This window comes from Pelophylax lessonae (assembly GCF_965119305.1).
Source record: "Pelophylax lessonae genome assembly, chromosome: 3".
Taxonomy (NCBI): Eukaryota; Metazoa; Chordata; class Amphibia; order Anura; family Ranidae; genus Pelophylax; species Pelophylax lessonae.
In genome coordinates, this window is record NC_138770.1 from 655528808 (window position 1) to 655542183 (window position 13376).

Sequence of the window (13376 nt, forward strand, 5' to 3'; positions counted from 1 at the left end):
GATGTGGGAATCCCTCCTACCGGGCCATTGTCTTCTCCCGGGAAGGAGGGTGGTGGAGACTGCTCTCGCTGGGAGGTGACAGTGATTATCACTAGTGGTCATAGCAAGAGAATCCGGTGTTCTAAAATTTTGTCGGACCCATGAAAATTCCGGACCTCATCACTTCCGGCTGGTGCGAGCCCCGGAGCGCATGCGCACAAGACATTTTCAAGGTCCGAGGAAATTCTAAGACTTAGCGAACAGCTGATTGAGAGGAGGAGGGTCTGAGGTGGGACGCACACACCGCTGCGGGAAAATTGCTGTCACGGGCGAACCAAAGGTGCTGGAGACCCCAAAATTGTATCGCAGGTAGCCAAGACGCTCCCCTACAGCTGATAGAAATTTGGGATGAAAGGGCGCGGAGCAGTGACCCCGAGAACCGGGCCTCGGGGTCACTGCTCTGCGCCCTTTCATCTCGAGACCCCAAATTTCTATCAGCTGTAGGGGAGCGTCTTGGCTACCTGCGATATAATTTTGGGGTCTCCAGCCCCTTTGGCTCGCCCGTGACAGCAATTTTCCCATGGCGGTGTGTGCGTCCCACCTCAGCCCCTCCTCCTCTCAATCAGCTGTTCGCTAAGTCTTAGAATTTCCTCTGACCTTGAAAATGTCTTGTGCGCATGCGCATCGGGGCTCGCACCAGCCGGAAGTGGCAAAGTCTGGAATTTTCATGGGTCCGACAAAATTTTAGAACACTGGCAAGCTGGTTATACCCAAGTCGATCGATCAACTTGGTACATTCAGCCTGCCCATTAACGGTTCGAATCTCGGTCGATTCCTGCTGAACCAGCAGAGATTCGAACCGTGTATGGCTGTCCTTAGTGTTAAATATGCCCCATTTCCACCCAAGTACACACTTTTGCTTTCCTCATTGCAAGGTTAGAAAGACATTGTTATACACTAATTGTAGATAATGTAAGGCTTTACAATTGTTCTAGCGGAGAGCCCTGACTATAGTTGTTCTGTTCAGGGACCGTCCTGAGAGCAGGTTCATTTCCTCCAGTTACTACACCCAGTAATTTGTAAAAGTTGTTGTTCTAGGGTCACTATGCAACATGTGGCGTGATTGTGCAAGGCAGCGCTGTTATCAGTAGGTGTTGCCTCATGGGCTAAACGTCTACATATTACATACATTGTTCATCATATTGAGACAGGTTTGTTAAACAGCACCTTAACACCTTGTGGTCCGGCTCTTGGAGAGTTGCCCTCAGCTCATTGTTTCATACAGGCAAAATATAAAAACACTTTCTGCATAAGAAAGTAGAACTATAGACAAAACTATGTAAGGGAGAGTTAAAACCCCTGTTAGTTTATTTTTTGCCATCTGTGTTCCTTTGTGGAAATTTCCCTTCACTTCCTGTACCACAGTCATACAGGAAGTGAGAGGAAATCCCTGCAAATTAAGGGAATTCCTTGGAGACCCCCAGGTCACTAGAACTAGTGTCCCCCATTGGAAGATGTCCCCTCTTTTTTTACTTTACTGGAAACAACCCAAAATTTGGGACTTTCTTTTACTTTCTCTTTCGATAATGGTAAACAGGACACATAGAGAGGGTGAATTTCCTTAACGCAGGGGTCTTCAAACTATGGCCCCCCAGTTGTGCAGGAACTACAATTCCCATCATGCCTAGTCATGTTTGTGAATGTCAGAATTTTAAAATGCCTCCATGTGATGTGTAGTTCCGCAACAGCTGGAGGGCCGTAGTTTGGGGATCCCGGCATTAACGGGACAGACAGCAATAAAAACTGATAGAGTGAAGAGGGTGTAGAACACCTATCCAAAACGTAAAAAAAAAAAAAGTTTTGCCTTTAGTTAGGCTACATTCACATGTGGGCGTAGCAGATCACGGGCAGAATCGCCACAATTCTGCCTGCGATCTGGAATCATTGCAAATCGCGGGACGCCTGTCTGATGCCCGTGACTTGCAATGGCACCCCAAACGCTGTGTGATGTTGCTGCGATTTCCGCCTGCCAAATCAGGGTAACTTTGTGCAAACAGAATCGAAGGGACGCCTGTCGCCCAAAAAAGGTACAAGAGCTTCTTTTGGGCGTCATGCGTCCCGCAATTCTGTTTGCGCGATGTTACCGCGATCCGGCAGGCGGAAATCGCGGCAACATCACACAGCGTTTAGGGTGCCATTGCAAATCACAGGTATCGCACAGGCGTCCCACGATTTGCAATGATTCCGGATCGCGGGCAGAATTCTGCCCGTGATCCGCTACGCCCACATGTGAACGTAGCCTTATACTTAAACAGTTAATAGTCATAGCCAATTTTTGTGTTTAACTAATGCACACGTTTATACTCCTTGCATCGCAAAAAAAAAAGTGTGGCCAGTAGAACCCCTGGAAGCTTTTTATTGCTGTATAAAAGTTTATGGAGCTAAAAATCATAAAAAAGGAAAAACTAACTGCACGCCCTTCACGACCCCCCTCTCGGTTCTCCTTATACTTCCCACCGTAGGTGCTGAGCTCTCAGTGCCCAGGCAACTCGTGTAGTGATCCGGAGATTTGAAATCCCCACGTTTCTTCCTCTTCTTTCCTCGGCGTTTCCGGGATGGATCAGAGTTGTGTTCTGTGCTGGCGCTGACCAATCGGAATTGCTCTGATTTGTCCTAAAAAGAGAGCTGATTTCAAATCCCCCCACCAGCTACACGGGCTGCATGGGCACTGACCGCTAAATCATTCAAAATGGTACACATTAGGCGGAAATCATTCATTCTTTTTTCCCATATGATTCCCCCAACATTTTGGAGCCTTGTCCCTTTGGAAATTTTCGTTCAGAAGGTCGGAATTGGCTTTAGAAAGTTGTGTACGCCCGATACGAAAACCGTACGAAAGTTCTTTGAACGTAAATTCTCGCCCCATTTTCTTATAGTGTGTACGAGCCTTAAGTTCACCTTTTTCTTTTTTTTTTGGAAAGGTGAACTAACACTAAGCAATGAGTTCTGAATGTCTCAGAAGCTTCCCAAATGAATGTCAAATACATGCTGCATTTGCAAATCGAAGCCCTTTAACTCAACCTTAAAGAGGAAGTAAACCCTCCTCTGCAACTTTTACCTATAGGTGATCCTATGATAAGGCTTACCTATAGGTACTGTAAATATCTCCTAAACATGTACTGTTTAGGAGATATTTACCTTACATGCAGCCAGTGACGTCACTGGCGCATGCGCTCTGAAGGAACGGCCGCTGGTGCCGTTCCTTCAGAGCCCCGTGCTATGACCGTCGGCGCGCGTGCGCGGGAGTGACGTCACCGCGGCTCCGGCCAATCAGATGGCCGGATGCCGCGATCCCGGAAGACGGGCGACTAAACATGTCGCCCGTCATAGAGGTAAGCGGGCGGCACGGCGGGGGCTCGTTCTAAGGTAAGTATTTCATAATGAGCTAGTATGCGATGCATACTAGCTCATTATGTGTTTCTCTTTCAGGTTGAAAAAAAGATAAAAAAAAAAAATTTGGGGGTTTACAACCTCTTTAATGGAGTCCGGGATAGCAATAAAAACTCAGCAAGGGTAGTTCTAGTCTTTCCCCTTGCTAGCCAAAGCTGAATAGAATATGTTTTTAAGCTTTTAGCTGGACTTAATGTTTAAGTTCACACAACTGTAATGCTAATGCACCAAGCACGCTGTGATGCATTGTCATGTCTTTCATTTTAAATGTTACTCTAACCCAGCTATTCTCAACCAGGGTTCCTCCAGAGGTTTCCAAGGGTTCCTTGAGCTGTGGCTGATTGACCTCCCATTTGATGGCGCCAGCAAAGTTCCAGGGCCAACGCCACTTTACAAAGTCAGCAGCATGCACCAATGATCTTTTTAGGTGTCTGCAAGGGTGGTGCTCTGACGTCCACTCTTTCGAGTTTCACTCTTCCTACTGACCAGCAGTATAAGGGGCATTTCCCCCCATTGATCCCAGATGAACTGGTTTAAGTAGGGGTTCCCTGAGGCCTGAAAATTATTTTAGGGGTTCCGCTGGGGTAAAAAGGTTGACAGACTAGAGCCTGCGCTGCAGTACACCACAAAATGCTGTAGTACACCACAAAAAAATGCAGGAAAAATGGAACAATTTATATTACGTTGTGGACCATGGTAGCACAGCGTGCTGCAACCCACAATAACGTCATCTGAATGAGCAGTTGTCCAGTACACAACAGATCTCTCTTTATTTCTACAGATACGTTTATCTTTGGAACAGGCAATGATGCAGAGTAGGGGAGGCAGCATTACAACCCTGCATTTATGTGGAGGGCACACATGAGGTCTTCTTGATTCAAACATGCAGTAAGCAAAAGGTAGAGATGGCAATTCCAAAATCCATATGAACATCTTTATTGCTTACACGGTATTAAAGCAGAGTTCCAGCCTTTTCTGTGTTTATTAAAAGTCAGCAGCTACAAAAAGTGCAGCTGCTGACTTTTAATAAACACACTCACCTGTCCCACAGTCCAGCGATGCGGCCGCCCGAAGCCTCGATCCTCTCCCTATGGTCTCGGCGGCGCCGGCATCACTGGTGTGGGCACCCGGCTGTGACAGTTTGCGGCTTTACAGCCGGGTACGCACTGTGCATGCGCGTCTTGGTTGGCCGGCAATCTTCTGGGACCTCTGACATGTCCCAGAAGATTGCAGGGAGGGAGGGGGAGAGGAGAATTTCCGCTCAGGGCGCTCCGAGCGGAAGTGGGAGCGGGTACCTGTCACAACTAGGTACCCACTCCCCCTCCCCCAAAAAAAAACATGCCAAATGTGGCATGTCAGGGGGTTAGGACTACCTAAAGCGGAAGTTCCACTTTTAGGTGGAACTCCGCTTTAAGTTAAAAAAGATCTAACCTGTTTCGGCAGATCAAGGCTATCTGCCGAAACGTGTTAGCTCTTTTTACTTCACTAGAATGTAAGCCAGCCTTTCTCAACTTTTTCAACACAGAGGAACCCTTGAAATAAATTACTGGTCTCTGGAACCCCGGTTAAAAATTACTATATTTACAACTCGTGACACATTAGTGTGACAGTCAGGGGGAAGAATGCCCCTTACTCTTGTCATCAGTGGGAAGAATTACCCCCTTACAGATAGCTAAAAGGAACAATGGTATCATTGGCAACTTATCTGAGAGGCAGAAGTTGCCCATTTTTCAAGGAACCCTGGTTGAAAAACCCTGATGTAAGCAATAAACGTTTTCAAATGGATTTTGGAGTTGCTGGCTCTACCTTTTGCTTATTACTACATTTAGTGGATGGAGGAAATTTGAGCCCGAGCACTCGTCTTTGGATTCTATCTCTGATTCACAAATGGTTTCCCCGCTGTGAGCGCTGCACCTGCACTTTCCTAAATCAATCATGCAAAATATGTTCATTTAGACTAGGTCACTTATTTAGAGAATGCAAGCAAATTGCACTAAGGGCCATATTACACCACATGCAGTCCAGTGAGTTTTTTTTCCTGCATTAAAAAAAACACATGGAAATTGGGTTATTTGGTTCACAATGGCGTAGTTCACACCAGTGCGTTCCGTTTCCAGAAAAAAAAGTAGAACTTACTGCATTTTTCCTGCACTGGACCGTACTGGAACGCTGTAAAACGCATCAAGAACGCTTTAAAAACACGTAAAAAAAGCATCTGGAACGTATCCGGACTGCATTTTTATATGGTGTGAACTGGCCCTAAATGCCAACTTGAAGGCGAGCTGAAAAAACAAGGTTTTATTTTTTGTTTTATTTTTCTTATTTCTTTCTTCTCTCTAACTCCTGTATATTTCCTAGTCTTCTCCTAACATTATACCGGTTTTCACATAAAATCGAATGTTGGATGTTTTTGTCCTTTAAGTAAAGCATTAAGGTATGCTCACTTGTGTCTTGAAAAGTCTCAAATGGCCTAAACTGTGGGTACTTCTAGTTTATTGATGCTTTCTATGTCTCTGGGCACAGTCTTAAGATGCTGGTCACACTGTATATCCCCTGATGGTGCCACTCGCTTCAGGGCACAACATACAGCAACTATAGTTCTAGGTAATGTGAAAAAAGAATGCGCTGTCTGTTTTAAACCAGATAATAAACCAGTGTATAAAATGATATTGTGAATGAATACATACTTTTTTTTTTTTTTTTTTTTTTTTTACAAAATTCAAAAATGCATATTTATCACAAAATCCATATATGTGCAAATCAAATAATCCTATAATCAAGATAATCAATAGATTCAGAACCAACCATAAATTGACCAAAAGTTTTCAAAGTGCTCAGTACTTCAAAGATCTATAAAGTGCTCCAGTGCAAAAAAGGTGCTTTTCAAAAAAGTATGGTTGGCCTCTTATGCCCCGTACACACGCATCGACAATTGGCCGGGAATTTTCGGCCAACGTCCGATCGGCCATTTTTCGGCTTTTTAGTATGATGCTTCCGACAACTGACTCCGACTTTTCGGCCGAAAAAAATCTGGTGTGCAGGCTATAAAATTTTTGTTGGCCGTCAACACAACGGCCGATTTTCCGTCAGTCAGTACAGATTTCGTCAGACAAAAATCTGATGAGCAAGACTGGGCATGCTCAGAGAAGAAAAAACACACGAAAAGTAAACCAGCACATGACATCACTTCTGAAGTAGATTTTTGTTGGCCGAGAAAATTCATGTGCAGTCTAGGCACATTCCAACCAACAAAACGCCACTCTGGACAAAAGTCGGACGATCGGTCGGCCGATAATCGTTGCGTGTGTACGAGGCTTTACCAAACAGGGGAGAAATCAAATTGCGCTAACAAACTCTCCTGGCTAGCCGATGCTCTCACCATCCGACATCCGGTTAGTTCAGTGACCCTGTCTGTAGGAAGTAACAACAGTGTCCCCACTGTTGGAGTATACACCTGGTAGTCAGTAACTATCTAGATTAAGCATTAGGAAGGAGAAGCCACATATCCTATACAGCATTGGAATCTTCCTTTATTAAAAAAATAAAATTGTGCTTACATGTATCAGGAAACACATATGTGATGTAACAAAGCAAAGCTGCGGGACCATCAGACAGGCTCGTGCGTGGTGACATCACACTCTAGCTCCATCCGACGCGTTTCCCCACAACTGGCGTCTTCTGGGATTGGAGGTTTTTAACCACTTTGCCACTGCTCACTAGAGCTCTACTGCGGCAAAGTGGTACGTTATCGTCTAGCGACATAGACCTACGTCACCAGACACTCCCCTTTCTCGGCGGCGCGCTCCCGCTGTATTCAGTCACAGCGGGAGTCGGGCCAGGGGAGGAGAGGCGGTAATCGCCGCTGCTCTTCCCTGATCGTCGGGGAATCGAGTCTGGAGATCCGCCCGCTTGTATAAACAAAGCGGGCGGATCTCCTAAGTGACAGGCAGGGTCAGATTGCAGGGTTCAGCATAGCTGAACCTGCGATCTGTCCCTTTGTCACTCAGTCACCTCCCCCCACACATGTCAGTAAGCACCAGGCATACATTAACCCCTCCCTCTCCAATAAAATTAACCCTTTCCCTGCCAGTGTCATTTTTACAGTAACAGTGCATATTTATAGCACTGATTACTGTAGTAATGTCACTGGTACCCCCAAAAATGTCAGTCAAGGGTCCGATCTGTCCGTCGCAATGTCGCAGTCCCGCAAAAAAAACCGCAGATCGCCGCCATTACTCGTTAAAAAAAAAAAACGCCAAAAATGACAGAAATCTTTACCTTAGTAAACGCAATAACTTTTGTGCAAACCAATCAAAATACGCTTATTGTGATTTTTTTTTTTTTTACCAAACATAGGTAGCAGAAAACAAATTGGCCAAAAATTTAAAAAAAATTTTGATTTTTAAATTTTTTTGGGGGGAATTTCATATAAAAAAATGTGAAAAATATTGTTATTTTTTCAAAATTTACGCTCTTTTTTTGTTTATAGCGCAAAAAGTAAAAATCGCACAAGTGATCAAATACCACCAAAAGAAAGCTCTGTTTGTGGGAAAAAAGGACGTAAATTTCGTTTGGCTATGGCGTTGCATGACCGCGCAATTGTCAGTTAAAGTCGCACAGTGCCGAATCACAAAAAGTGACCCAGACGTAAGACAGCAAAATCCTCCGGTGGTAAAGTGGTTAATATACGACGATTTCTTTGCATGGTGATTGACTACCTAGACATAGTGTAAGGTACCAGGTGTATACTCCCAACAGTGGGGACACTGTTGCTCCTTCTTACAGATGGGGGTCACTGAGCTAATCTGATGCCGGATGGTGGGGGCGTCATTTGATCTCTATAATTTGAGATCTCCCCTGTTTGGTAAGAGACCAAAAATACTTTTTTCAAGAGCACCTTTTTTGCACTGGACACTTATATATAATATTTATATATATATATATATATATATATATATATATATATATCTTTGGAACACTTTGAAAACACTTGGGCAATTTTATGGTTAGCTTTGAATTTATTGATTATGGCCAATTTTTATTATAAGATTATTTGCACGCATATGGATTTAGCGATTTATATATGAATTTTGTAAACAATTTATGTATTCACTCACAATATATTTTATGCACTGGTTTATTATCTGGTTTAAAGAACAGCTCACTCTTTTTTCACAGTTCTCTGTTTTATCCAGTATTCAGGATTTAATTTTTTCCCGCAGTCCCAATTAGCTACCATCTAGACCGAGGTTTACATATATTTAGAACAGTTTTAGGTAATGTCAATCTAGGCCACAGCTTCATATTAGAAACCTTCTACTGTAAAACGAATAGCATGGAAGTCAGCGCTGCAGAGAATAGGTTTTGTTGATCCTGTGGTATTAGTCTGCGCTTAGAGATAATTACTACTGAAAATCCATTCATAACTGGAAGGGTTCCAAGTGGGCTTATAGGCCTGGGATGTTACACATGCTTACCTTCTATTTGTTCCACTCTTCACACAGAGCTAAATAAACCATTTTCCCCTCCACTACACTTCTTATTCAACACGTTATTGTGCTTTATTAGTAAAACACGTCTTCTGCTATTTCCATAGCCCAAGCCCACCAAGGGAAGAATGCGTATCCATTGCCTGGAGAATGTTGACAAAGCTCTGCAGTTCCTGAAAGAACAAAGGGTTCATCTGGAAAACATGGGCTCCCATGATATTGTCGATGGAAACCACAGACTGACTCTTGGTTTGATTTGGACCATCATCCTGAGATTCCAGGTAAAGTTCCTACTGTGTATCCTCCCCAAGGCTCACCTTTCCTGTGGAGAAAATCTTGGTTCAGGTGTGTTGGGAGGGAATGTGCCTGCTGCGGAATATTGGTTCTAAGGCAGCAGTAGGCAACCTTAAAGCGTTCGAGATCTACCTGAACAACATGGGAAAAGTCAAAGATAACCGGGCACAGTGTCACCTCCTCAAACCTGATTTAAACCCCTTAATTGCCGTACTACTGTCACAATCGCATGCATTGCACGACAGTCATTGATTTAAATCGGGTAGTGAGGAGGCAACATATCACAGCCTCCACCACCTGTCCACACACACTCGGATCGCATTTCAGAGGAGCAGCAGTGCCTGTTGCACTTGTGAATGAGCCCTTAGTTGCATCACCCTTAGGGCTCGTTCACACGTCAAGATGATGGGGAGTGGTAAAACAGCAGGATATATTAAAAGTCTGTGGCTAAGTGCAGGAAATCTGCAAGTACACTGCACATCACCTGCGTTGTGGGTAAACCACAGTGCATCATTGTGAAAGCAGCCCTATATTAATATGCCCAGTCTCATTGATCTGCCCTTTCAAGGCGATCGCCTGTTTGGGGCTACCCTGGATGACATCATTAAGGGTATCACGGGGGGAAAGAGTATCTTCTTGCCACAGTCAAGGAAAGGGAAGGAGCCTCGTCGCAGACGTGGGCCCTCCTTCTCAGCCCATAGAAAATTATTTTGTGCTTCTGGGACGGAGAATAAGGGAACTAGATCTTTTAAATCTACCCCGGGAGGTTCCAAGCAACCTTGGTCTGCTAAGCATAGAGCTAGCTTGCCTGAACCAGCAGACAAGACTTCTTCAGCATAAAGATCTGCCCTCACCCATTATTGGGGTGGGGGGACATCTTCACTGGTTTCTGGCCCCGTGGACTTCTTTTGTGAGCATCAAGGAGATCCGCAAAATGTTTCTTTTGGGGTACCAAGGAAGGGGGAAAACGTACATTTCTTGGTGTGAGTCGATTGGCGCTCATCCTCGAATCTTTTGTGGTTCGGATCTTAACCTTTCTTTCTATGGGACGTTGAACAGAAGTTGGTCTTAAGTACCATCCAGGGCCCGGTGTCTGCCTTGGCAATCTTCTTTCAGCAACCCCTAGCCACGCACTCTTTAGTTCGTACCTTCATTCAGGGGTTTTGACATGTGGCTCCACCTGTACAGTCTCTTTTGCTGCCATGGGATTTAAATTTAGCGCTTTTCGGTTCTCCGGAAACCTCCATTTGAGAATGTTTGGGCGATTCCCTTATCTACGTTATCCCAGAAGGTGACATTCTTAGTGGCTATTGCCTCGGCCCGCAGGGTATTGGAATTGGTAGCATTATTCTGTCGCAGTCCCTGTTTGGTCGTCCATAGGGATAAAGTGGTTCTTCGTCCCTGTTCATTATTAATGCCAAAAGTTATCTCTGACTTCCATTTGATTGAGGACATTGTGTTGCCTTCTTTGTGTCCCAAGCCGGCTCATCCCAAGGAATTTGCTTTGCATACCTTGGACGTGGTTCTGAGGTCGGACTTGCTTTTTGTGGTTACGGACGGACCAAGGAAAGACGCTGGCCGGTTCTTCGGCTACCATCTCCAGATGGATCAGACAGACGGTGATTCAGGCCTATTCCATTAAAGGTCAGGTTCCTCCTTTACCTGTCACGGCGCATTCTACTCGGGTGCTGAATACATCTTGGGCCTTCCCACTTAAAGCGGAGTTTCGGCCACAGAATCGTTTTTTTTTTCTTAATGTCCCCCAAACAGTGACCCTTTTGACCTCTATACATCCGCTAATTCTGTTTCATAGATTGGAATAATATGTTTGCAAGCACTAAATCTTACTTTTAAAAAATTAGTGTGAGCGCTGCCATCTTTGTCCTGGATCGCCGAGTCCGTTGTGGGGAAATGTCTGCCCTTCTTCCTGTTTGTAGTGGGCGGAGGCCGGGGAATCCAGCGCGAAATCTCATGTATGCCCAGTACTATGTACTGTGGAGTACTGTGCTCCGCCTAACATCGCGTCATTTCCTGTTTGGAAATCACGCGATGAGAGGAGCGGACGGCCGCCTTCGTCACCGCCCATTGCATCCTGGGAGCCACGAGTAAGAGCTCCCAGGACGCATTGCGGGACAGGAAGTTACGGCGCGGCCGTGCGGCCGAGGAGGAGGAAGTGGATGGTAAGGTGAGTATATTATGCTCTCTACTAAGGTAAGTAAAAAAAAAAAAAAAAAGGCTGGGAATATCCAATTATTGCTCAGGTAAGGACAAGGAAGCGGATGATATGAAATCTACAAGCTTGATTTTGTGGCCGGAACTCCGCTTTAAGGCATCAAAATTGCAAGTTTGCAAGGTGGTCACTTGGTTGTCGGTGCATACCTTCACAAAATTCTATAAGGTGGATACTTCGGCATCTGCGGATGCTTCTTTTGGCGGCAAAATTTGTCAGGCTGCTGTTTAGGAGGGGCTGTTCCTTCTTGAGGGGTGTTTTTTCTTTAAACTCTTATTTTTCAGACGGTGTTCCTGTGACCCGGTTAAGGCTCCTGCGTCCTGGTTAAGGGCACTTATGTTTAGCCTTGGGTTATTTTCCCCACCCCTCATTTTCCTTTTGGCACTGCTTTTGGACATCCTAGTAGTTATGATTTATGGAGCGCTGTGTCCGTTGATGAACGAAAGAGAAAATGGTATTTTTGTACTTACCGTAAAATCGATGGACACAGCATCCACGCCTCTATGGAGTTCTGATACTTCTAATCCTGCTTGCTACTAAACTGATTACTTAGAGCAGAGAGGGGGGTTCTATACCAAGCTGAGGATGGCCCATGGGCATAGCCAGGTGTTTTTTGTTCTGCCTAGTCCTCCCAGAGGAAGCAATATAACCCAGTAGTTACGATTTATGGAGCGATGTGTCTGTCGATTAACTCAGAGAAATGGATTTTACGGTAAGTACAAAAATCACATTTTTTGTATCGATTGTGTATGTATTTCTTGGACTACTCTCCCCTATGTCCAAGAGCGCTGGGTCCTGAGGAAGCAGTTAAAGTGAAAAGTGTGCCCTATGATCTTTTGGCTAATCTTTTTGGGGTTTATACAACAAATTTGTAGTACATGTGCTTTTTTTTGTCCCTTTACTATGTATTGGGTCCAGAGTCTGTAGTTTTTCTTTTATAGGTGATTTTATCTTTGGATCCTTTTTCATTCACTAACTTGTCTGTCCCATCTGTAACAATAAAGCCAAATCACAAAGTCTAGTTACCTGGAATTCCACTTTAAAAATGCATGTTTTTTCTTTTATTATTGTGGGTGCGTTTATTTATTTTTTTGTGGACTATGTCTTTAGGCAGACATAGGTGGCAGTATTCCACCTCTGGGGACTTCAATCAATGCAGATATAATCACCTTGTGGCTCAGCGTGCCAGCTCCATGACCCTTAATTGGCAGATTCCAGGACTGGGGACCTTTATCACCATATGGGAACCATCACGGTTTTCTTTGTCCTTTATAAATGGATTACAATCGATAATAAATGCCTATATAAATTGCCTCCTGTCTTGACTATGTAGATGTTTTTGACGGAATGATGTCTTATTGATCACAGATTCAAGATATTAGTGTGGAGACCGAGGACAACAAGGAGAAGAAATCTGCAAAGGATGCTTTGCTTTTATGGTGCCAGATGAAGACAGCTGGGTGAGTACAGATTAAAAGATTACCACAAAAGATCTTCTTAGAGTTTAGAGTTTTCACAAAAACAATTGCGTCGGCTGCAAACATGTTCTTCTCTAACTGGATTACCTCAGGGCCCCTAAATGACCATATTCTGTAGCAGAATACTGAAGATTGTGTCAATGTGTAAGAATTTTGATCAATCCAATAATTGAGAGGTTAATGTGGAGCTTTTCATTTGTTTCTTAGCAGTGGGAGGGAGTGGGAGAAGGAATCGATCCCTTTTCAGGCTTTTCTGCTGCCTTTGGCTTTGATAGGGCCGTTTCCAGTGTTGTCACTTGGACAGGAAGTGAGAAGAGATCTCCTGTGGGGACAAAGGCAGCCATAAAGTACTGATAGATGAATTTGTCCTCATTTCCTGTCCTGGTATGTACTATGGGAAAGGCGCCAGATCAGTATGAGTTAAGACCACACTGGTTTATTGCAGACTGGTAGAAA

General features: G+C 44.4%; 1 protein-coding gene across 5 annotated transcripts in view; it reads left to right on the forward strand.

The window, feature by feature from the left end:
- SPTBN1 (spectrin beta, non-erythrocytic 1) overlaps positions 1-13376 on the forward strand; it is a 344310-nt gene that overhangs the window by 211150 nt on the left and 119784 nt on the right. For all 5 annotated transcript variants that reach the window (XM_082249276.1, XM_082249278.1, XM_082249279.1 and 2 more), the window contains 2 exons: positions 9026-9199; positions 12811-12902. In XM_082249276.1, the coding sequence (XP_082105402.1) occupies positions 9026-9199; positions 12811-12902 (266 nt within the window). The remainder of the gene's footprint in view (positions 1-9025; positions 9200-12810; positions 12903-13376) is intronic.